Source organism: Capra hircus, chromosome 5 (genome assembly GCF_001704415.2).
Source record: "Capra hircus breed San Clemente chromosome 5, ASM170441v1, whole genome shotgun sequence".
Taxonomy (NCBI): domain Eukaryota; kingdom Metazoa; phylum Chordata; class Mammalia; order Artiodactyla; family Bovidae; genus Capra; species Capra hircus.
Window position 1 is genome coordinate 59710314 of NC_030812.1, and position 24802 is coordinate 59735115.

At 39.5% G+C, this 24802-nt stretch overlaps 1 protein-coding gene across 2 annotated transcripts in view; it reads left to right on the forward strand.

The window, feature by feature from the left end:
• The window catches only part of CFAP54 (cilia and flagella associated protein 54), a 335725-nt gene that overhangs the window by 285082 nt on the left and 25841 nt on the right, over positions 1-24802 (forward strand). For both annotated transcript variants that reach the window (XM_013963991.2, XM_005680630.3), the window contains exons 65-66: positions 14072-14178; positions 17076-17217. In XM_013963991.2, coding sequence (XP_013819445.2) covers positions 14072-14178; positions 17076-17217 — 249 coding nt within the window. The remainder of the gene's footprint in view (positions 1-14071; positions 14179-17075; positions 17218-24802) is intronic.

Genomic DNA, 24802 nt, shown 5'->3' on the forward strand with positions numbered 1-24802 from the left:
TCATTCATTTTTACTCTCTGAATTTTGAAATTATGCACGTTTTTGCTGTGCTTTTTGTGGTTACCCCTCGGGACAACATACATACTTACCAATTTGAAAGTCAATGAATAATGTCTTTATTCCTGTAATGACATATTATTGTACATTTTCTTTTTAGTAACCAAGATAATATTATTTTTATTTTATACAAGAGTTATTTTCCTTTAGAATTTTCTATATATTCAACATTTGCTTTGCTTTCTATTCCTTCTTGCATTTTAGACCTTCCATTTAGGATCACTTCTTTCTGTTGAAGTATATATTTTGAAATTTCTTTTGGTGAGCATCTTCTGAAGGCAAACACTCTGAGTTTTAGTTTGCCTGACAAATGTCATTGTTTTACATTATCTAGGAAATAAATGTTTATGAAGTAGAGAATTCAAGCTTGGAAATTATTATCTTTTAGTACATTGAAAGTGTTACATACTCATTTCCAGTGTTGCTCTTAAGAGTCAAATTGCTGTTGCTTTAAAAAATATTCTGACTTCTTTGATGAACCACTTTGGAGGCTGTCTTTGCACAGTTTTACTAGGAATGGTCTTCTTTTTATTTATTTTGCTTTCGTTAGTGTATTGGTTAAGAACACAGGTTCTAGAGCCCTCAGAATGGGACAGATCAAACTCCTGTTTTGAGTCCCAGTTCTGTTATTATGCTTAGTAATTTTGTGGCCTTTGGTAGATGAGTTAAGATTTCTGTGTCATGAGTACCCCAGAGATAATTGTGTAAATGTGTTAGTCACTCAGTTGTGTCTAACTCTTTGTGATCCCATTGACTGTAGACCACCAGGCTTCTCTGTCCATGGAATTCTCCCAGCGAGAATAGTGGAGTATGTTGCCATTCCCTTCTCCAGGGGATCTTCCTGACCCAGAGATCGAGCCTGTGTCTCTTGTATCTCCTGCATTGGCAGGCGAGTTCCCTACCGTCTGACCTACCAGGAAGGCCCTAATTGTGTAAACGTAACCTAACTTATATGCAGAGTACATCATGAGAAACGCTGGGCTGGAAGAAGCACAGGCTGGAATCAAGATTGCCGGGAGAAATATCAATAACCTCAGATATGCAGATGACACCACCCGTATGGCAGAGAGTGAAGAGGAACTAAAAAGCCTCTTGATGAAAGTGAAAAAGGAGAGTGAAAAAGTTGGCTTGAAACTCAACATTCAGAAAACTAAGATCATGGCATCTGGTCCCATCATTTCATGGCAAATAGATGGGGAAACAGTGGAAACAATGTCAGACTTTGTTTTGGGGGGCTCCGAAATCACTGCAGATGGTGATTGCAGCCATGAAATTAAAAGACGCTTACTCCTTGGAAGGAAAGTTATGACAAACCTAGACAGCATATTCAAAAGCAGAGATATTACTTTGCCAACTAAGGTCCGTCTAGTCAAGGCTATGGTTTTTCCAGTAGTCACGTATGGATGTTGAGAGTTGGACTGTGAAGGAAGATGAGTGCCGAAGAATTGATGCTTTTGAACTGTGGTGTTGGAGAAGACTCTTGAGAGTCCCTTGGACCGCAAGGAGATCCAACCAGTCCATTCTAAAGGAGATCAGTCCTGGGTATTCTTTGGAAGGACTGATGCTAAAGCTGAAACTCCAATACTTTGGCCACCTCATGCTAAGAGTTGACTCATTGGAAAAGACTCTGATGCTGGGAGGGATTGTGGGCAGGAGGAGAAGGGGACGACAGAGGATGAGATGGCTGAATGGCATCACTGACTTGATGGACATGAGTTTGGGTAAACTCCAGGAGTTGGTGATGGACAGGGAGGCCTGGCATGCTGCGATTCATGGGGTTGCAAAGAGTCGGACACAACTGAGTAACTGAACTGAACTGAACCTAAATAGTAGTTGTCATTTATTATTATGTAACTTTAACATTATTACACTATTTTAAAGTGTAATAACTTCAAATATACATGTGATACACTCAGTAAGCATCATTTTTAAAGCACCTTTTAAAGTATACCAGCAATATTTCCCTAGAGATGCTTCAGATGCCAATGTTGTACAGAAGAGAGTATAATCTGAGTAAAGAGCAAAACTGAAGTGTATAGCAAACAGGAGAAAAAACTTAATTCTCCGAATGCTGTTTAAAAATTTGTATCACAAGCATAACTCATTTTAATGTTTATTATCTTTAATTCTGTATCTTTATCCACATCTATGTTCTTACATGTGTATAGATGTTTGCAATAGGCTAACTGGGGAGCAGGAGGAGAGGCGGGCAAGTATTTGGGAGCAGTTCAGTATCAGTGCCTGAAATCTTTGGATTCGGACCAGTGATTCCAATTCTGGGAGTCTTGAAGAGGGGTCAAGCTTTGAAAAATGGGACAATTGATCACTATCACCTTTTGCAGAGGAACCTTCCACTATAGCGTTCTTTTGATTTCTGCTGTCTCTAAGAAGGGCCTTTGGCTCTTTCCCATGAAACATTTCCCGTATATTTTTGCCCTGTTCAGCACTTTTTATCTTTTTTTTTTTTTTTGCCTCCTGCAATGGACTGCTCCTGCACTTCCCAGCTCTTGAGTGCTGTCCCCTCTAGCAGTGCCTCTGGTAGCTTCTGCTGCTCCTTGACTCATGTGACCTGTGTCAGATGGTAAAACCTCCAGAGCCCACCCTTTCTTTATTCTCAAGCACAGCTTCTCCCAACAGCCCCTCCATTCTGCTTCTCTAGGCTGGCAACCTAGGGCTAACTCCGTGTCTGTTATCTATCCCTCCTACCCATACAAAAAAAGAGAAACTTTAACACCTCACTTCCCAGAAACATTTAAAGCTGTTTCTCATATTTTGAAACTACTCGCCTTCCCACCCTTTCCATGTTCAATCCGTGCCAGATATTCCATATGCATTTTAAATTAAAAAATCTGTGGTCTCTTTCAGGGGAATTTAGTGTAGTAGTTTTCAAATCACCATTCCAAGAATCCTCATGGGTCATGGAGTCAATAGAGGGGGTCACAAGTAGTATTTTTTTAAAAAAGAAATTAAATATAAGAAGGCAATATCAAAATGCACCACATACAGTAAGTGGAAGTGTTTTCTGAAACATTTGTTTCAGGATAGATTCTGTTAAAAAGAGCATTTCTAGATTGACGTTCAGCATTCTGAAGAATTTGTTTACTGGCTGACAAGAGAACCAACAGAGTGATAAAAGAGGATTTCCATTCAGAAAGGGTCTGGAAACAGAAGGCTGACATGGTTGGGAAACAGATTGTTTACCCCAACAGTTAGTTTTAAGAAATGAGGAACAAAGCATAAAGTTCATTTCACAAGGCTATAGAAATATCACATCCCTATCAGTCTAGGGCAGGACGATCTGGGGGAGTTAATGCTAAGACTGCATCTGTGGCTGATAATTAGAATAACAAGGTTTCATGCATCAACAATCACATCTGACAATTAGCATGGACCCATGAACTGGTGTCAGACAGAGATTAGAAATGGAGCACCAACTAACAAATTCTAATTTAAACAGGTTGCTTGAGTAATTTTTGAAAGCCACAAGCAAAGACACAGAACACACAGTTTTCCTATCTTAGTTCAGGGACATTTTTTTCCACCTTTGACAATAAGTATGTATGTATTGGGTCATGGTAGAAGATGCAGTGGCTGCCATAAATCTCAGCAACACAATCAGGAAATGCTGATTAGGAAAGCTAGATGTTCTCAAACCTAAGAGTCTATGTTTTCAGAAGATAATGCTGAAATCTGTTTGATGATTTAAATATTATGTGAGCATTCATCTATTCATGATCTTAGACCTTCAGTGTAGAGTTTAATGTTGGAAAAACTGGGTGAAGCTCATGAAACCCCATGAGATGATGCAGGTATTCTACTTCATTAACTTCACAACAACTCTATGGGATAGGTACAGTTGTCCCTCAGTATCCACAGGGGATTGGTTCAGAAGCCCCTCAGATATCCACCAAAATCCAGAGATGCCCAGTCCCTTATATAAAATGGCAGTCATGTGTGCTAAGTAGCTTCAGTCATGTCTGACTCTTTGCAACACTATGGACTGTACCCCACCAGGCTCCTCTGTCCCTGGGATTCTGCAGACAAGAATACTGGAGTGGGTTGCCATGCCCTTTTCCAGGAGATCTTCCCAACCCAGGGATCGAACCTGCACTTCTTATGTCTCCTGAATTTGCAAGCAGGTTCTTTACCACTAGTAACCCTTGGGAAGCCCCATAAAATGGCATAGCATTTGCACATACACTCTGCACATCTTCTGTATACTTTAAATCATCTCCCCATTACTTATAAAACCTAATATGATGTAAATGTTATGTAGATAGTTGCCAGAACATGGCAAATTCAAATTTTGGTTTTTGAAACTTCCTGAATTTTTAAAAACATTTTTGATTCACAAGTTGTTGGATCCATGGATGCAGAAACCCTGGGTTATAAATTATGCTATCCTATTTAACAGAATTACCTTTAGTAGAATATAATAGAACCACACATGTTATTCACTGAAACTTCTTTACAAGCAAAGCATCTTTTGAACCATTTCAGTGTCTCCTAAGAACAATTACTGAAGAGACTGCCAGAGCCTATCGTTCTAATGAACCTCCCAGACTCTGGCATTAAAAAGCGTTGTGAAGAATGGCTGATTTAGACAGAAGACTGCAGGTTAGCCTTAAGGAGATATAACCATGACCAAAGGTTTGATGGTCCAAATTTGTCTCAAAATTACACTTTAGGGCCTTTAGCTTTAAAGCACCTCATACTCTTGCTATTTTTAGCACCCAGAGTAACCGGTAGGATGCTTTAGATCACAAGCCAGCCTATTTGAGGTTCAGAATGAGACTGGAGTTATGTTTATAACTTGATCAGGCTCAAGGAATGCAACCCAGAGCAAGTAGGGCAGGGGAGGGGCAATAAAGCTTCAGTAGCTGGCCCTTCCTTTTGGCCTGTGAGACCTAAGCTGGAGGGATGCAAACGACTGCAAGGGCTATTGTGTTGAAGGCAGTTGCACAGCCCAAGGCATGTTCTTCAGAGGCCATGAAAGTGGTAGGCAGACAAGCATGATCAAGCTAAAGAAGTCTGATCAGGCAAAGCTTGCCAGACTCCATCTGGCAAGTGAAAACACAGATTTGTACAGAGCTAAAATAGTTCTTGGAGATAAGTTTATTCAGAAGCCCAACAAGTCTGGGAACAAGAAATACAGAGCTAGTGCTCTTTTCTGGAGGTTTTTATACCCCTAAGAAGAGCAAGACACTATTTCAGGGTCCCAAACAAACAGGCTATGCATTCAAGACAAGCTGAGGCCTAGCTGGATAGTAAAGGATGAGTTAGGATTCCTGGGAAAACTAACAAGTCTTAATAAAAGCAGAAGCTCAATGTTATTAACCTGGATATTAGGAGTACTATAACTAAGATCATGCAGATGCCCAGGACCTCCCCTGAGGTATTCTAGATTCTGGGGCTTGTTGCCTAAGTGATTAACTAGAGTTGCTCCTGCATATGGGGCCCAAGATTACCTCCAGCTTCTGGGAACTGGGGAAGACAAAAGCTGGATAAGTGAGGCAGGAACTGGCATCTGATAGTCCCTGGCCCTTGCAGAGTGTGGTCAGGAACCAATACCACCAGCACCCCTGGAAGCTGATTAGAAATGCAGAATCTTGAATCTCACTTTAGGCTCACTGAATCAGAGTATGCATTTTACTCGTACATTCTAAAATGTATGCACTTTCAAGTTTGAGAAACACCAGTCTAAACGGGTGCTGCCAATGCACTTATACTCTAATGATGACTCTCCAAGAAGTATTCTATTGCCAATTCATATAGTGGGCTCCACTGGTAACCTCTGATTTCTTTTGGTCCCACCCAAGTCAAATGTCAGAACTGAAAGGAAGCTAGAATACCTAAGCAACATTCTCATTTTACAGATGAGAAACAAAGTTCCATAGGGGTAAAATAACCAATGTCACAGCTCATTAGTGACAAAAAAGAATGCAAACCTAGGTCTTTTCATTTTAAATGTTAATTTCTATACAAAATGCATATAACTAATTGCTTACTAACTAATTAATAAGGAATTTATTGAGTGCATACTGTGTGCCAAGCATTTTGTTGGGTGATTAAGACATCAAGATGAGGAAATTACAGACCAGCTCAATCTAATGGAAGTGGAAAGTAGATTCTTCTTTCACTGTTCCTGGGCTGTAAGGACGACAATTTTTTTTTAAAGTAAAATATAATTGATTTCTAATACTATATTAGTTTCAGCATAATGATTTCATATTTTTATACATCACAAAACAATCACCATGAAAAGTCTAGTTACCATCTGTCACCATACAAAGTTGTTACAATATGATTGACTATATTTCCTACGTTGCATATTATATCCCTCTGACTTATTTATTTTGTAACTGAAAGTTTGTAGCTGTTAATCTCCCTCAACTATTTCACTCATCCCCCAACCCCTCTCCCTCTGATGACCAGAAGTTTATTCTCTAGGTATCTATGAATCTGTTTTGTTATGTTTCGTCATGTTTTTTAGATTCCACATATAAATGAAATCTTGTCATATTTGTCTTTCTCCATCTGACTTATTTCACTTAGCATAATACCCTCTAGGTCTATCCATGTTGTCCAAAATGGCAAGATCTCAGTATTTTTATGGCTGAGAAATATACAATTTTCATTGGCATGTATATAATTTTGAATTCGTATTTTTTGCAGAGGTGGGATTGTTGGATCCTATGGTAGATCTATCTTTAATTAAAATTTTTTTTTATAGTGGCTGTACCAGTTTACATTTCTACCAGGAGTGCTTCAGAGTTCCCTTTTCTCCACATCCTCATCAACACTTGTTATCTGTTGTCTTTTTTATAATAGCTGCCCTTTTAGGTGTGAGGTGATATCTTTCTGTGGTTTTGATTTGCATTTCCCTAAAAATTTTTGATGCTGAGCAATTTTTCGCATGCCTGTTGACCATCAGTGTGTCTTCTTTGAAAAAATGTCTGAGATCCTCTCAGATGTCCAGTTTTTAACCAGGTTGCTAATTTGTTGCTTTTTTTTGAGGTTGAATTGCCTGAGTTCTTTGTATAGTTTGAATGCTAATGTCTTACCAGATATATAATTTGCCAGATTCAAAAAAATATTGCTAAGGCCAATATCAAAGAGCATATTACAGATGTTTTCTTCTAGAAGTTTTATGGTTTCAGGTCTTACGTTTAAGTCTTTAATCCACTTGAGTTTGAGTTTATGTGTATATATAGTGTGAGAATAGTCCAGTTTAATTCTTTTGCATGTAGTTGTCCAGTTTTCTGAGCACTATTTATTGAAGTAGTCATTTTCCCATTGTATATACTTGCCTTCTTTTGTGGATTAATTAACCATATAGGTGTGGGTTTATTTCTGGGCTCTCTATTCTGTTTCATTGATCTCTGTGTCTGTTTTTGTGCCAGTTCCATTCTGTTTTGATTGATATAGCTTTGTAGTAGGATTTGAAATCAGGGAGCATGATATCTCCAGCTTTGTTCTTATTTATCAAGATTCAGTTCAGTTCAGTTGCTCAATCATGTCCAACTCTTTGCAATCCTATGGGCGGCAGCACACCAAGCTTCCCTGTGCATCACCAACTCCCAAAGGCTACTCCAACTCATGTCCATTGTGTTGATTGCTATCCAACCATCTCATCCTCTGTCATCCCCCTCTCCTCCTGCCGTCAATCTTTCCCATCATCAGGATCTTTTCCAATGAGTCAGTTCTTCACATCAGGTGGCCAGAGTATTGGCGTTTCGGCATCAGTCCTTCCAATGAATATTCAGGACTGATTTCCTTTAGGATTGATTGGTTGGATCTCCTTGCAGTCCAAGGGACTCTCAAGAGTCTTCTCCAACAACACAGTTCAAAAGCATCAATTCTTTGGTGCTCAGCTTTCTTTATAGTCCAACTCTCACATCCATACATGACTACTGGAAAAACCATAGCTTTGACTAGACAGACCTTTGTTGGTAAAGTTGTGTCTCTGCTTTTTAATATGCTGTCTAGGTTGGTCAGTTTTTCTTCCAAGGAGCAAGTGTCTTTTAATTTCATGGCTTCAGTCACCATCTGCAGTGATTTTGGAGCCCCCCAAAAATAAAATCTCTCACTGTTTCCATTGTTTCCCCATTTGTCCTAGTTCTGTGAAAAATTCCATTGGTATTTCAATAGAGATTACATTGAATCTATAGGTTGTCTTGGGTAATATGTTCATTTTAACAGTTTTAATTCTTCCAGTTCATGAACACAGTTTATCTCTCCATTTGTTTCTGTTGTTTTCAGTTTCTTTTTATCAATGTCTTATAGTTTTCTGAGTGCAGGTCTTTCTTTTACCTCCTTGGTTAGATCTATTCCTAGGTATTTTATTCTTTTTGATGAAATTGTAAATAGGATTCTTTACTCCTTCTAATAGTTCATTGCTAGTGTATAGAGATGCAACATATTTCTGTATATTAATTTTGTATTCTGAAGCTTCATTGAATTTCATTTATATTAGTTCTAATAGTTTTTCTTTTGGTATCTTTAGGATTTCTATATATAGTATCATGTCATCTTCAGACGGTGACAGTTTTACTTCTTTCTCTAAAATTTGTATACCATTTATCTTTTTTTCTTGTCTGATTGCTGTACCTAGGACTTCAAACACTATATTAAATAAAAGTGGTCATAGTGGGCATTCTTGTCTTATTCCTGAACTTAGAGGAAAAGCATGATGTTAGTTGTAAGTTTGTCATATATGGCCTTTGTTATATTGTTGAGGTATGTTCTCTTTTATACTCATGTTGTTGAAATTATTTTCATCATAAATGATGTTGAACTTGTCAAAAACTTTTTGCGCATCTATTGAGATAATCATGTAATTTTTATTCTTCAATTTGTTTATGCGGTGCATCACATTGAATGATACTGAGTCATCTTGCATCCCTGAGATAAATCTTGGTTGATCATGATGTACACACAAAACAATTTTAAATATAGTATTCCTCAGTGTTTGTAAAAAATCACATCACTTTTTTTCATTGAAAAAGTCTTTTCAGAAGTGAATAAGGAAGCATTGGAAAATTTTTCATGGGTGTATTACCTCCTGAAGAATCCAGTCCTGGATATGTAAGGTGATATAACTTTTCCCTGAGGGTAAAAACAAGTTGGGAATAGAACTAAGCACTGTTCTCAACTGAAAACTAAGTGGGTTAGATGAGAACAGGCTGGGGGATCAGATGGGAAGCTGGTTTGGGATTAGCAGCAGATCTAAGAGAATATGGAAAGTGAGGTACCCAGGTCAGGTTAAGGAGCCAGGATGATCATGGGGCTACAAATGACAACAATAATGCTCTAGATACTGCTTAGAGCAATTCACATTGACTCAGTCCTCACACTGATCCGTTGGATGAAGATTACCATATCTTCTACTTTACAAATGAGAACACAGAGGCATGATGTTTTCATAATTTTCCCAAGATCACACAGCCAGTAAGTGGTGGAGGCAAACCCAGGCATCCTGGCTCCAGAGCTCAGGCTCACAACAACTCTGTGAGTTTAGTGCTTTATTATTTAATTACAGCCCTATTTTATTCAAGTTAATTTTGACTTCAGACTTTTATACTTTGAATCCAATTACCTATGCCAGGCTTCAGTTAAGTTCAGTTAAAGAAGTCTTCAAATTGTGTTGCAAAACCATTGACAAGTATCAGTTTTAGGAGGGAGAGTGTCATTTTCATAATCAGGGGTTAAATATAAAGCATGGCTTCTATTTAAAATTTTCAACTAACATGCTTTGGGGAATTTGATTAGTTCTTAGCAGATTAATAGAAATTTCAGAAATATAACGATATTAATGTGTAGCAGGTAAATGACCGAGTTGTTTGCTATGCACCTGAAACTATCACACCACTGTTCTTCAGCTATACTCCAACACAAAATAAAAAGTTAAAGGAGATGCTGTAAGCACTACTAAAAAAGTACAAGATATCACTCCTGTCCTCAGAGATTTTATATGCTAGCCTGGGAGTCAAGGTTAACAAACACAGACTGAGAGCAAACACCATAAAGCACTGTGAGATCTTGAGCTAATCTCTTGGATTCATTTCATTTTCTTTTCAGAAACGTTTCGTCAAATTTCCCAAAGTTTGAAAAGTCAAATATTTTTAATGAGTAAAAAAGAACAGTTCTCTGTCTAGCTCTCCTTCTCCGTGAATCTCTCTCCTCAGATGCAATTGCTTCAAACTCTTTCAACTGTTTTGTTTGGTTGTTTTGCTTTCTCCTATTTAACTAAATTATGTGCTCAGGTAATGATTTCTCAAGTGATCAGCCTTACACACTCTTCTTCTCCGCACATTCTCCTAACTGAGTCCTATCACAATTCTTAGACCATTGTCAGTGTTTAGATATGTCTCCCCGCTCTTGAACCTCCCTCCCACACCATTCCACCCTTCGAGGCTGTCTCTTAGTTCCTTTTTCCTTTCCTTCAGAGACATGCTTCAAACTCGACCAGTTACTTTCATGGCTCAAATATCATCTTCAGAGCCCACTCCCCATCCTCCTAATAATTCCTTCCTGCCTGATTCCCTTGCTCCCATGTTTCTCTCTGTCTTGGCTTGCTCTCTCATGTTAAAGGAACACATCTTCCATCTTCCTGAGAAAGAATGTGCTGGAGGTTCTGGTAATTCAGAGCTCACCAGACTCCACAAATTGCATCTATGGAAGGCTCTAGTAAAGAATAAAGCATGGCAGGATGAAGAAAGTACAGATAACCATTAGAGAGACTCAGGTACCCAGGAGGAGCTGCCTGGTCCTCTCTCAGTTACACGGGACACATGCTATCTATGGGTCATGAACCACTGAAATATGGTGAGATATGTTGGTTTCAAGAAAGCTGCTGTCTTACTTGGGAGGATTCTTTCCTAAGTCTCTGATCATGTAGTCAAAACCAGACTGTGGGGCCAGACTCAATGAGAGAAGTGATGATAAAAATAGACTCCAGATGTAAGTAATCAACATGTATATTTTCTACAAAAAAAAAAAAAAAATAGTGCTGGTAAGCTGGCACAGGCAGCCTCCTGGTGTGTTTCACACCCAAAAAAAGAGCTGTGTTAATTACTTGCTAGTACATTCCGTTCAGCTTTGGTCAAGGAACAGTTCCATGATTTCAGTCCTCTGAGATGGTTTCCAAGGCGGTGATGGATTGAGATTATTCCTGCACTTACATAGGAAGTAAAGAGACTTATATACCTGACAAAAGGTCATCATTTTAATACTTAATTCACTGTTGTCTTGGCATAGAATTCTAGGTTGAAAATTATTTTCCCACAAAATGTAGGAGGCACTCACTGTTCACTGCCTCTGGGAATTCTGCTTTGCTGTTGAGAGTTGTGTTCCCATTCTGATTCCTAGTTCTTCATTTGTGATGTCTTTCCTCTGCAAACTCTGTGGATCTCCCCTCTGTCCCCTGTGTTCTAAAGTTGCGTGGTGCACCTTGGTGTGGGTATTGTTCTGGATCCTTAGGGTGCCTCTTTCAATATATGAAGTTTATTCTTTGGTTCATGTAGATTTGTTTCTTTGATAATTTGCTCCCTCTAATGATCTCTGTACTTTTTGGAATTTCTGTTTTTCAGATATTGAACCTATTAGATTGAATGTTTACTTTTCTCATCTTCCCCCGCTCCCCACCATTTATGTTTTTAAATTTAGGTTTATTTGGGGGGAGATATATTTAACTTTATATTTCAGTAATCTTTTATTGATTAGTTGTTATGATCATATATATATTTTTTAATTTTTAATTTTTATTTTTTTTACTTTACAATACTGTATTGGTTTTGCCATACATTGACATGAATCCACCACGGGTGTACATGAGTTCCCAATCCTGAACCCCCCTCCCACCACCCTCCCCATATCATCTCTCTGGGTCATCCCAGATCATATATATCTATATATTTTTAATTTAAGAGTGCTTATGCTCTGTTCCATTTTAATAGCATTGTGTTCTTATTTTGTAGATGCAACATTGGCCTTTTTCTGTCTAAGGATATTAATTATGGTTTCATTGACATTTTCTTCTTCTCTTTGTCCTGTATCTGATTCTCCAAGTCCCTTTATTACGTTAGTTCTGGTCTCTACCTTTCATTTCATGTCTAGTGACCCTTGGCTGTTCACTCATGTTTGAGAAAATGAGAATCAGATTTAGTCAGGCTTATGGACTTTTGGCCTCACTGCAGTGTAACTGAGCTAGCAGTTTCATTGGAGGATCCTGGAATGTTAGATCCGAAGTTCTCTTCTCTTTATCTGGTAAATTTTTCCAAAGAGGATCTCTTAGATTCCTGCTTGGTTTTCTACATTCTGGGTAGGGGCTAGAGTGGGATAAAGGGATGCCTCTTGTTCAGAATACTGACTTTCATTTATCAATCTTTTCAATTCAGCATTTCATTCGTGGACTAATGTCCTTCCTGAGCATAGATCTTCTTTTTCTAAAATTTTTAATTGGAGGAGAACTGCTTTACAATATTGTGTTGGTTTCTGCCATACATCAGCATGAATCAGCCATAAGTATACATATGTCTCCCCGCTCCTGAACCTCCCTCCCACACCATTCCACCCCTCGAGGCTGTCACAGAGAGCCTGATCTGAGCTCCCTGCATCACAGAGCAAATTCCCACTGGCTTTCTATTTTACATATGGTAATTTGTATATTTCAGTGCTACTCTCTCAATTCATCCCACCCTCTGCTTCCCTCACTGAGTCCACAACTCTGTTCTCTATGTCTGCATCCTATAGCTCTTCTTTGATTTAACCTCAACAGTGAGAAAAGTGAAAGAAGTTCAGCCAGCGTAGAAGAGGCAGAAAAGGAGGAAGGGAGTCTCCTGGTTGCAAGGGCTCAGAGAAGGGATGGGAGGGAGATTATTCCTGACGCTGTTGAGGTTCTTGGTCACGCTTGTCATCGGCAGCCCCTCTGAGGCCAGGTGGGACACCACCTTTCCTCTCTGCTGACCCAGCTATGCTCTTCCAGGTGCTTTCACAGCGTTGCTTCCATCTATCGTCTACTTCATTTTCTCTTTTGCTTCTGTCTTTGTGAATTTATGACTTTAAGAAATTTTTTTAAGACTGCAGGATCTTAGTTCCCTGACTCTTCATAGGGATCAAACCTATGCCACCCAGGGTGGAAGTGCAGAATTCTAACCACTGGACTGCCAGGGAATTTCCCACATCCCTTTACGCTCACTTTAGTTTGACTAGAGAGGAACCAGAGGTAAATGAATGTACTTAATTAGTCAATTTTGATCATCAACTCTGGGGCACAGCTTTCTTACATCTAAAATGAAGGACTTAGAGTGGACCACCTCTAAGTTTCTCTGAATCTCAAATGCTGTGAATTCATTATAAAGAAGTGCTGTAGAGTGTAGGACTGACTCTAAGAACTGGCAAGAGTTCAAACATTAGGTAAATTACTAAAGCACGAGTCATTAGGAGACGTTTCATCTTAGAGGTGGGGACTGAAAAATTGTGTGTGGATTGCATGCACAAAGAGAAGAAGGGAATTGCCTCAGTGAACAAAAGTAGCCAAGACCACCGATGGGGAAAGGGGCATATTGAGAAGGAACAGGAAACCAAGTTGGATATTCACCAGGTATATATTAGAACTTGTTGCAGAGGACCTTCAAGGGCTAAAATTTAAACTTAACTGCAGTATGAAACATCAGTCTTCAAAAATAATATAATCTTAGTACCAACTAGCATTTATTTTCATCTCATAACCTTTGCACAATTCTTGTTCATATCATTTCTCTTTAAAATGAATTTGGGGAGGTGGGAGGGGGGTTCATGTTTGGGAACGCATGTAAGAATTAAAGATTTTAAAATTTAAAAAAAAATAAAAAAATTAAAAAAAAATGAATTGGGGGGAAAAGCTTCATTTTTTCTCTTTCAAAGAAAAGCCTTTTAAAGTATAATGACATTGTTTTGAGAACCAATGCTGTAGTTTTTGAGGTGGAGTGTAATTTTGATGTCACATTTGAGATGTCTTTTCATTTTCTTACAGGTTTTATTGTTGTATGCATATAATATGAAGCCCCTGAATATTTCTGATGTTGTGTCTACTGCTTGCAACAGTGTGTACGTAGGCTCTTTCTGGGTTCCACTAAAAAGGCAAGTAAAGATGGATTATCTGCAATTCTAACCTCTTTGCTGATGTTTTCATAAGGTTGACTGTTTCAGTAATATACAAGGTAAATCCAGGAAAACTTTTGGAAGACATTTTTGGAAGAATCTTCCTTTTACTTAGAGAAGTATGATATTTCAGTGGTTAAGAGCATGAACTCTGACTTCAGTCTGCTTTGGTTCACATGCCACTTGTGGCCTTCCCTATCTTAGTATCCTTGACCAGACTACTTAACTTCTGTGTGCCTCAGTCTCCTTATCAATAAAATAAGAATAATAATAGGACCTAGTATTGCTGGAGTATTGTGTTGGAGTATTGTCCTAGTATTCTGGGGCTTCCCTGGTGGCTCAGAAGGTAAAGAATTCGCCTGCAGTGTGGGAGACCTGGGTTTGATCCCTGGGTTAGGAAGATCCCCTGGAGGAGGGCAGGGCAGCCCACTCCAGTATCCTTGCCTGGAGAATCCCCATGGATAGAGGAGCCTGGTGGACTGCAGTCCATGGGGTTGCAGAGAGTCGGACACGACTGAGCAACTAAGCACAACAAATTATTGGAGCAACAGTTCCTAGTACTTCATAAACAGATCACAGAGAGTACAAAGATGTTGTCTGTAGTTTTGCCTGTAGTTTAGGGTGTGTTTTAAAAATAACTTAATGTGACTCTGTATTAAGTTGTAATTAAGCCCAAACTCCATCCCCATCCTAGCCTCATCCTTCCCTCTCTGCCCAGTGCTATACGTTGGCCAATCCTATCTGTTCCCCCATCAAAAGTCTCTGCATCAACCACATTATTTACCTCCCTCTTCATCCAACAGTGGATGGAGGCTCTTTAACTTTCACTCATGCCAGGGTTCTGTCTCTTCTGATTTCACCTTATTCAATTCCTTGTTTGTTTTCAGTTTTTTTCTTTGCTTAGTTAATTTAGTTGTGATTCCACTATTTGTTACTCTTGTGACCTTAAGCCTAACCCATTCCATTTTCTCATTTCTGAGGTGGAAATAATACTTTGCCTACCTTTGGGGGTTATTCTTGGGATCAAGACAGACAGTATATGCATATGCATCACATGCATGTATCATATATGCATATACTTTGTAAAACCAAAAGCACTGGGCAGATGTCAAGTTTCTTCACAGCCTCCTGCACCTGTCAGCCTCAGCTCCTCCCCCTGTTCACCACCTACTAAGTGCTCAGTGAATGGAGACTTTGTGCTTCTCCATCCTTCCGAGGAGAGTCTGGTTCCTGCTTCCTGATTTCCATTTGCAAAGACTTCCTGGCCTCACCATGAAAGGGAATAAAACAAGAGATGTTTCAAGAGCTGGCATACTTTCAGTTATTCAGTCAAATTTCTTTTCCGTTTTTTGTTTATTTTCCAGTGAAATGGCAGAAAATCTTAGACATAAGACTATACCAGCACCATTAAGCCACAACAGTGGGAAATCATGCTCCTGCCTTTGTTGTTGTTCAGGTCACTAAGTCATGCCCAATTCTGCTCTTACCTTGTACATCCAAAACATAGCAGGATTTATTTTTTAGAACTGCATGATGAAGATTATAATTTCTGCAGAACAGAATGTAATGAAACTGACAGGATTCTTTTTTTTAAACTACAAAATGCTCTTGATTTTGGGGTGTTTATGATCAACAGTAGGTGACTACAGTTAGGGACACACCCCTGTCACTGAGGCTCTTATCGGGGAAGGTAACTGACAAATGTTCATCTGATTCACCCCGTGGTGATACAGTGAAAATAGACTATTTCTCTCACCCAGGGTGGAGTTCCTTGTGTTTCTATGGGCCGGTCAAGACAAGGGCAGTCTACAGGGAGTTGCTCTTGTTAACCATCCTTTAGAAGGCAAAGTAAGAGGATGCTGCGGAACGCTGGGGAATCGATGTTCCTGCATTTGTTCCTGATGTCATTTTGGTTTTTTGCATCATCTACTTCTTTTACATAAAAATTTCCCTCCACCCCTGGATCGAGACCTGTGGATCCATGCACATTTATGCACACACGTGTTCTCTGCATGCCTGGATCCTAGAGTCACCAGGAGCCCTGCAGGTGGCTGTTTGCTTCCTTTCACTGTCATTGCTTTTCCAGCTTCTGACCTCATTCAGTTAACTCCTGCCTTCAGCACCTCCACAAGTCACTGGACTGTGACTCCAGAAGCTTTCTGGCCTCAGTGTAATTACCACTGTGTCCTCTGCCCTCTCCCTCGGCTTTTGCTTTTCCTTCTCTCTTGATTCTTCTCCCCACTCCCCACATGGTACACGTCCCTGTGTGGGCTCCTTGATTGGTCTCTTAGAGCCATGGCTGACTTGTCCTAATTCTGAGCTTCAGACCAGCCAGCTAATTGGAGATGGTACTGAGTTTAAGCAGGAGTGGATCTTTTGTCACTACCTGGTGTTTCTTTGCCCATGTAGATATTTATTTCCTTTGTTTTCATCTTAAGCAATATTTTGGCTGTCTACATTTCTTTCCTCACTATGCCTTTGTGCTTGTGCTGCTGTGCTTAGTCTTACCCATTTCCTTGCAACCCCATGGACTATAGCCCACCAAGTTCCTCTGTCCATGGAATTTTCCAGGCAAGAATACTGGAGTGGTTGCCATTTCCTCCTCCAGGGAATCACTATTATGCCTTTGCCAGTTTGTAATTATAAATCTGACTGAGTGTATAACTAAATCATAAACATCATACAGATAAGAATCACATCTCTTGGCTCATGTCTCTTGAATGAAGGAATAATTGAATGAGTGATGCTTGGGGAGGCGGTTGCCAGAAATCTAAGTGTTAAATAACTAAGGATTTATTTTACACATATTATTGATTCTGGGAATAAATGAATGCTTTTCTCTTAAAATAAAATGCTTACGTGTTTATTATTTTTAGAGTTATTTCAGTTCATGAGAAACTATCTAATCTTACGCAAATTGCTGAAATATCATTGCCAACAACTCCTAAAGTTACTTCAAATGAAAATTTACGTGAAGTAGAGGAAACAGAGGAGAAATCCATTGATGCAGAAATGGAAGTAAGTTAAATGGAAAATTATATTGCAGGATGGATGCCATTATCCATAATCATTTTTATTATTTTTTACTTTGTCAGAGCAGAACTAAACATAGATAACTTAACATTATCTATGTAACTAAACATAGGTCATGTGGTTCTTCTGGCCTTTACTTTCTCTACTTAGAGAACCAAATATGACCCAACTTTTGGACGCATAAGTAATGTTTTCTTCAAAGCTCTTCTAATACTAAGAATCAGATGGTAATGAAAACAAAGCCAACCAAGAGAAATTATTCAGATATCACCATGGCTCCTAAGGAACAATGCTCTATAGCTTTATAATGTTACTTTTAATTTCTCACTCTAATATTTGAGCGTTTTTATTATATAAATAATATGTGAAGAAAAATTAGAAAATATAGATAAGCATATATCTTTCAGACTTTTTCTCTACATCTGTATTTTTCTAACCAGAAAAAAAAGCCATATTATATTAACATTATGTGTTACTCATCTGATTACAGAGTTGAGTGGTTTTGTGATGACTGATGTTCATGGTTTGGAGGAAAGGGTTATTTCTCTTCTATTCCTTCTTTGTTCTAAACCCATTGAAAAATGCGACACAGGAAATGGATACTGTATATGGAGATGTCAAAACATCAGCATTGTTGTTGATAAAACTGATTAGCAAACATGGCACTGGATCTATGGCTAAATAAGCTTATTACCATTCCACCCCTGAATTAGCCAGACTTAGTTATCTAGCATACTTGTGTGACCATCGGATTTCCACCACTCCCCTCCTGCCCCTGGAAGGCTGACCACATGGAGGAGCAGAGAATAATAGTCCTGTAGGCAGGGTGCCTCCAAAAATGTAAGCAAAGATTGCCTTGATGGGGCTGAGCCTAGCGCACTCTGTTGCTTTTCTCAGACTCATCAATCAAATAAGTGACTCTGCTCTCCTGGCTAGGTCTGAAAGAAGCTACAAGTGTCCCTCCTTCTCAGGAGTGGAGTGGAAGTTCCTAATCCTCTATGGAAAAATGAGAGAAGCAGAGAATGTGTGTCCTCCCCTAACCACTTGCTCTTTGAATTTCCATTTGTACATTCATCCAGTTTCTTGAGATATATGTTCCCTAGTTACTACAGCAAATTTTTTTTGGAAAAAAAAAAAAAAAAAAAGATGGACAAGGTTTAAAATGAAAAAGGACAGTTTCCTGCCCAACATGTCCACAGCTTGCAGTCCTGCAAGCAGTCCACTTGCAACTCTTTCAGCTGTTCCTTTTGTTATTTAGTTCCAAGTCTATAAATAATTTGCAGAATCAGTTGCAAAAAACAAGGCAACCAATACAACTTCAAATCCAAGTGAGTCCACTGGGCTCCATGGCTCCTCACACCAGCCTCCAGGCTGGCAGAACATCCATTCTCTGGAGCATCTCCAGGCACTGGGCTGTGGCGAAGAAAGGGAACACATCATAGCCTGGCTCTGCAGGTTTACATCATGTCACTTCCTCTCACATGTCATTGGATGAATAATTCACAAGCCATGCCAACAATTCTGCTACCAACTTGGCAAGAGGAAAGCCAGAATAGTTGATGAATAATGCTAATGAGAGCCAAAAATAATTAGTTTTCTCCCTTGATGTATCAATTCTATATAGTATCTATTGATTTTACTATGATGTGTAAGGACTTGAATCCCTTATACTTCTCAACTGTTTCTTTCCCCTTCCTTTCTAAATGCTGTTATATCACAGAATTTAATTAAGCCATCATTCAGTGTTTACATTATTATAACCCTCTAAACAGTGTTCACAGTTTAGTGGGTACTGTGGTTATTTTCCTTTCCTGTAGAAGGTTTGATTTTTCCTCTATGTTTTTCTTTTTAGCTTCTCTCTGATCATTACATAAGATCTGTCATGTTCATCCATAAACGTTTTTACCTAAGCATAAATACTTATGTCTCAACTCTTCTTTCCCTTCCTGGAGGCCCCTCTCTGACTCTGGTTAAGGACTGGTCACCCCCAATGCCGGTAGCACAACTCTAATTCTGGGACCTCCCTCTGCTGCTTTTCTGTTTGAATTCCCAGCCACTTGGGTCGCATATCTGTTTGACTTCTTTGTTAGCTTTTAGGATCTTTTGTTTATTTTTGAACTGCTGAATCTTTTTTTTTTTAATTACTTTTTGCTATTTGATATTTAATTGGTTACCAATAAGAAAACATTTTTAATTCTTAAAGAGTATTATTGGTATCGGCTCACTTTGTTTTCTTGTTTACCTCATCTTCACACCAATTATGGGAAAGTGCAAAATCTAGCAACTCTCCTGATCTTTGGAATATACACGTGGGTGTTTTTCAGTCTAAATTTACCACTGAAATGAATGAGTGCATTTTCCCCTGTTGTGACAGCACCAGTCCAGCTGTAAGAGGATTATCAGGCAAGAACAGTTAGTCTTTGCAAAGAAACAACTTTCCAGAGTTTGTATCACCTGTGCTCTGTGCCTACATTCATCATAGAATTGATGGCTTAGAATTTTAGTTGCACATCCTTTACAGGTCCTCAAATGTTATGACACAAATTACCAGATGTTTAACGATAGCAATACTATCCTGAGAAATTACAATAAATCTCCTGGTAGATCAGATACCTCAAGCTCATGAGATTCATATATGTAATTCTTTTCCTAAAGTGCATTGTTGCCCTTTCACATCTGTTTTCAAGAACTCATTTTTAAACTTCTTTCATAAATCTCTTATAATCATAGTTTTTTAGTCATGGACCAAACTTAACAGGTTGCTGTCCCTGAGCCATAACCTAGACTACTCTTTGCTGAAATTGTCCTTGAATCCATTATTATGTAGTTCCTAAAAGGAAAGTGATTGTGTTTCTCCTGAACCCATTTGTCTTCCCAGCTGACATTGTCTGAGACGGGAGATTGAGTGTCCATAAGAGTAAGCATTCTAGGTTGTGCTCTGCCACTCAGCTTTACTACCAAGGGTTAGTCACCTAATCTTCTCTGGGACTAGTTTTCTCCTTGTCTCTAACCATGATCTTTTCACTCAGATACCACTGAGATGAAGAGATGGCTCCTTGCTAAGAATGAGTCATCAGAATTTCCCTGGGAGTCAGATGGCAGTATCAAGCTCATCCCCATGAGCCCAGCTCCTGAGTCAAGAAGTTGACTATGAATACAAACAACTTAGGAATAAACAGGGAAAGTGGGGGCATTTGGCAGGCAGAGGGGAGAATCCAGGTGACCCACCTTGCCTGAGTCAAGTTTTGCATCTTGCTTTCATGTCCTGACTAGAGTGATATATATGAGTGGCTCAGTTCTCGAGAAGAATAAACTCCTTTCAGTCCTGATGTTCTCGTCTATGTTTTTGAGTTTGTTTTATTCTCCAACTTAAAAATGTCTCTTCAGCTTTAACTAGGGCATTTTGAGATGTGTTCCGGTTCTGGTAGGCGTTTATATATGCAGGAATGTCACAAAGTGAGGAAAAAACTAGTATTTTTAGTGTAGGTGAATTAGCAAACAAATTAATTCACAACATTTGAAAGTTGTGAAATATAACGTTTTATTTTTTCCAATATACTAACCAACATGTAAGGGACAAAAGCACCTAGGTTCTGGGTTATACCAAATAAATTCCATTGACTAGAATCTGCTGGTTCGTTGTCATGACAACCTTCACTTGGAGCTAATTAGAATTTAACTAGGACACTTGAAGAGATCGATTCTGGTTTGAAATTGGACAGGATTTCATAACCTCTATAATCTATTTACTTCTATCACAGTATAGATTTTTGGTGGGTTGTTAAACATAAAGGTTCAGAAAATGTGCCTTTGGTTGATATGGGAGGTAGTGAATCTTGTTGATATGGGAGGTAGTGAATCTTGTTATGTTTCTCATTCCCTTCTTTTTTTTTTTTTTTCTTTTTTCCCCTCCAAATCCCTATGGTCTGGAATAAGCCAAAAACTTGAGAACACAGATATTAATTTAAGATGTTTTGGGAGGGCTACAGAACAGGTGTTCCAGTCACTTCTGGCTTGAAAACATGTCCTTCTTCCAAAATGAACAACACTGGCTCTGAATCATTGGGTTATTTTAACCTGTCATTCTTCACTTTATGGGGTATCTTCAGGGCATATCAGGTGCTTTAAAGCATAGGAAAGATACAAACCATTCTGATTTTAAGACAGAAACACCTTTTTGGAATGATAACAAAATAGTGATACAAAAAGCCTAAAATATATTTACCAGGTCATCTAAAATGAGTTTTGTAAACATGTGTGGGACACCCGATTGTATAAGGCAATTAAAGTTAGTTAACATATCCCAAATATCAAAGTACTGTGAAAACATAGAACAAAATACAATTAAGCATTAGCATGAATTAACACATTATTTTTGAGAGACTGGTATGTGCAAAAATTTTCTAGGCTTGAGGGGATAAGAACATACTGAAATCAGTACAATTAAGTCCCTGTCAGGAGGAGCTTAATCACTGGCTGAGTATGGTCATAGGTACCCAGATGTTGTTCATAATGAGCCCAGCTGCCTGGTGGCCTTTAGCAAGAAAAGTCTGGCATTCAAAGAAACATAAATTTAATCTTGAAAACAGTTGAAAATACATCTAAATCTTTATGGAGCCTCTCATAAGGACATCCGAGAGGGAATCCCTTCATCATATACAGCATATCTTCTTTTAAATCTCCTTTTCCCAACTGCCTTGTTCTTTGGCTTCCCTGGCTTCCATGGCTGCTCTCTAACCTCTGAACCTTTCCCTCCAGCCCAGGTGGTGCTAGTGGTAAAGAATCCACCTGCTAATGCTGGAGACGGAAGAAATGTGGGTTCACTCCCTGGTTCGGGAAGATCCCTGGAGTAGGAAATGGCAACCCACTCCAGTATTCTTGCCTGGGAAATATGAACAGAGGAGCCTGGCTACAGTCCACAGGGTTGCAAAGGGCTGGACATGCCTGAGCAACTACGCATGTACTCCCTCCAGCTCAGTCTGCATGGAGTGTTTTGTCTCCTCTCAGGTTCCCATTTTGGCTCAGCTCTTGATTACTGAGGTCGCCTTGTCTCTCTGACACCTTCCCGTTGTCCTGTTTCCTCCATTCTGGCTGCTACACTTACACAAAAGGGCAAGGTTGCTAGAATCCTTCCTTCTCAAAGGGGGAACTGTTGATGGCAACTATTCTAATTTATCATTTAAACAAATCTCATTCACATAGGGGTGTGTGTGTGTGTGTGTGTGTGTGTGTGTGTGTGTGTGTGAAAAGAGAAAGCTGAACTAGATTTGGTCCTTGCTCCAGTAGCTCAGGCAGCATTCTGTTAGCCTGTAGACTGAAATAAAGACCATGTTTCTTTGCACCCCCAAATACCCTGTGCCCCCTTACTATTGTATATTGTTTTGGCCATTCTCTCTTTCTGTGTCTCTTCCTGTCTCTTGACTTTGAATTCCTTTGCTCGGGGGTCAGCTTCGTCTTTCGAAGTTCAGTACCTTGCCCAGTAACTGACACAGTGCCTCTTCAGTAGTTGCTCATGAAACTTCTCACTGGAGACCTATGAAGAGCGCCTACTCCTGACCAAGGATCCAGCAGGAGATGAGATGTGAAGTCATGGAGCTGGATGTTATATCAGGGTGTCAGGGGTGCAGGGTGAGTGTAGGACCCTGGGAAAGCAGGGCTGGGTGAGGCGTGGGGGGTTGGAGACAATGGGGGCAGCACCCAGAAGAGCATCCCATGACCCATCCTGAGATTTGCTAAGATAACCCTGATGGCATGTGGAGGAGGGATGTGGAAAGCAAGAGTTTGGAGGATGGAAAGCAATTCAGAATGTTTTGTCTTTTTCATAAAACTGGTGAATGACCATGAGAATTTCAAAGTCAAAATGTTGGCTCTGTTAGTTTTGTAATAACTCAGAGGCCCACCACTCATAGAATCAACAGATGCTCCTTCTTAAGGGGGAAATGGCAAATATTGAGCAAGAGACCGTCTGTGCCCTCCCAGCCCCCCTTGCCAACTGCAGCATCCCTCTGGCAGCCTTCCCAGGAATTGATGAGCTTAGCGCTTCCCTTGTCTTCATTTCTAGGCAGAAAGGTCACAGGAGGTCCCTCACAGCCCAACAGCGAATCAGCCAGTTTCTGACATGTGTACATGGTCTACCTGAAATAACACCAAAGAAATAGAATGTTGTTGAGGCAAAATTTCTGTTCACTCTGTGTTGAGACAGACCATGGAAGGCATTTATCAGGAAACATGGTGTCTCCATCTGTTATGTGAAATGTTTAGTGGATACAGACAGTGTCATTTTGCTTGATAGCTCTTGATGAAATCATGACAGCGGCCCATCACAGCTATTATTGCAACCTTTTGTATAGAAAGAAAACATACTTTAACCAGTTCTAAGAACTCAATTAGAAACATAGAAATAGGGACAAATAAGAATATGTAAGAACGCACTCCAGGATGTGTGTTGCCCCATCTGGTAAAGGGGACTAGACTGCAAAGTTCACCACAGAGAGCTGGTGACCCCTGATGAGTGCTGGCTGTCCTGCTGCCTTCCATCCTTTCTGGTCCCATGAATGCTGCCCTACTTCTGGTCACAATCACTTCCTGCCCAATTTGAAAAGCCTCCTAGCTAATTTCTTTCTCTTATCTCTTCCTAGTCTAGCTAACCTTTAGACAGTGGCCAGATGGCCAGAATTATTAATATTTTCTTAAAGCAATCATCATCCCCTCAATCCAGTGCCTCTCAATTTCCTAAGCAACAAAATCCAAATTCCTTACATTTACATGTCCTGTTCGGAGAAGGCAATGGCAACCCACTCCAGTACTCTTGCCTGGAGAATCCCAGGGATGGGGGAGCCTGGTGGGCTGCTGTCTTTGGGGTTGTACAGAGTTGGACATGACTGAAGTGACTTAGCAGCAGCAGCAGCACACGTCCTGATATAAGTATACATCTCAGCCTTATTCCTCACCACTCTTATCACCAAGCTTCCAATACACCTCTGTGGTAAAGACCATACCAGGCTTTTTATGTTCTGAGTATCTGCTGTTACATTGCTTACATGGCTCCCTCCATCCTTGTCCCCATCCTTTGCCAGCTACTACTTTCTCATGTCTCAATTCCCTTTCTCCAGGAAATATTTCCTGTTCAATATACATATTACTCTCTCTCCCATCCCTAGGCTCTTATAACATGTCATAGATACCCATGTTCTGACCATGCTCTACTTGGCATATTATTTAGTCAAGTATGAATCTATTTTTTTTTTCAGCTCTTATATACTTTGTGAGGACAGGGTCTGTTTCTTTATTTTTGTGTTCCACAGTGCCTAGTAGAATGCCTCAGATATATTTGTTAAAGTGAATAGAATTACCTATAGCTTTGGAACTCCAAATTTTGATCTTTTCTATGTTCCTGCATTTGTTAAAACTTGAGTTCAATTGTTTCTTTATTTTAACGCTTTTAGCCAGCCTTGGTGAGTGTTAATTTAAAACTGAATGCACTTTGATCATTTTCATATTTCTGGATGTTAGCACATGTACGTATTAATACTACTGAAATAAAAGCAAATTGTTGAAAGATGTGAGCAAC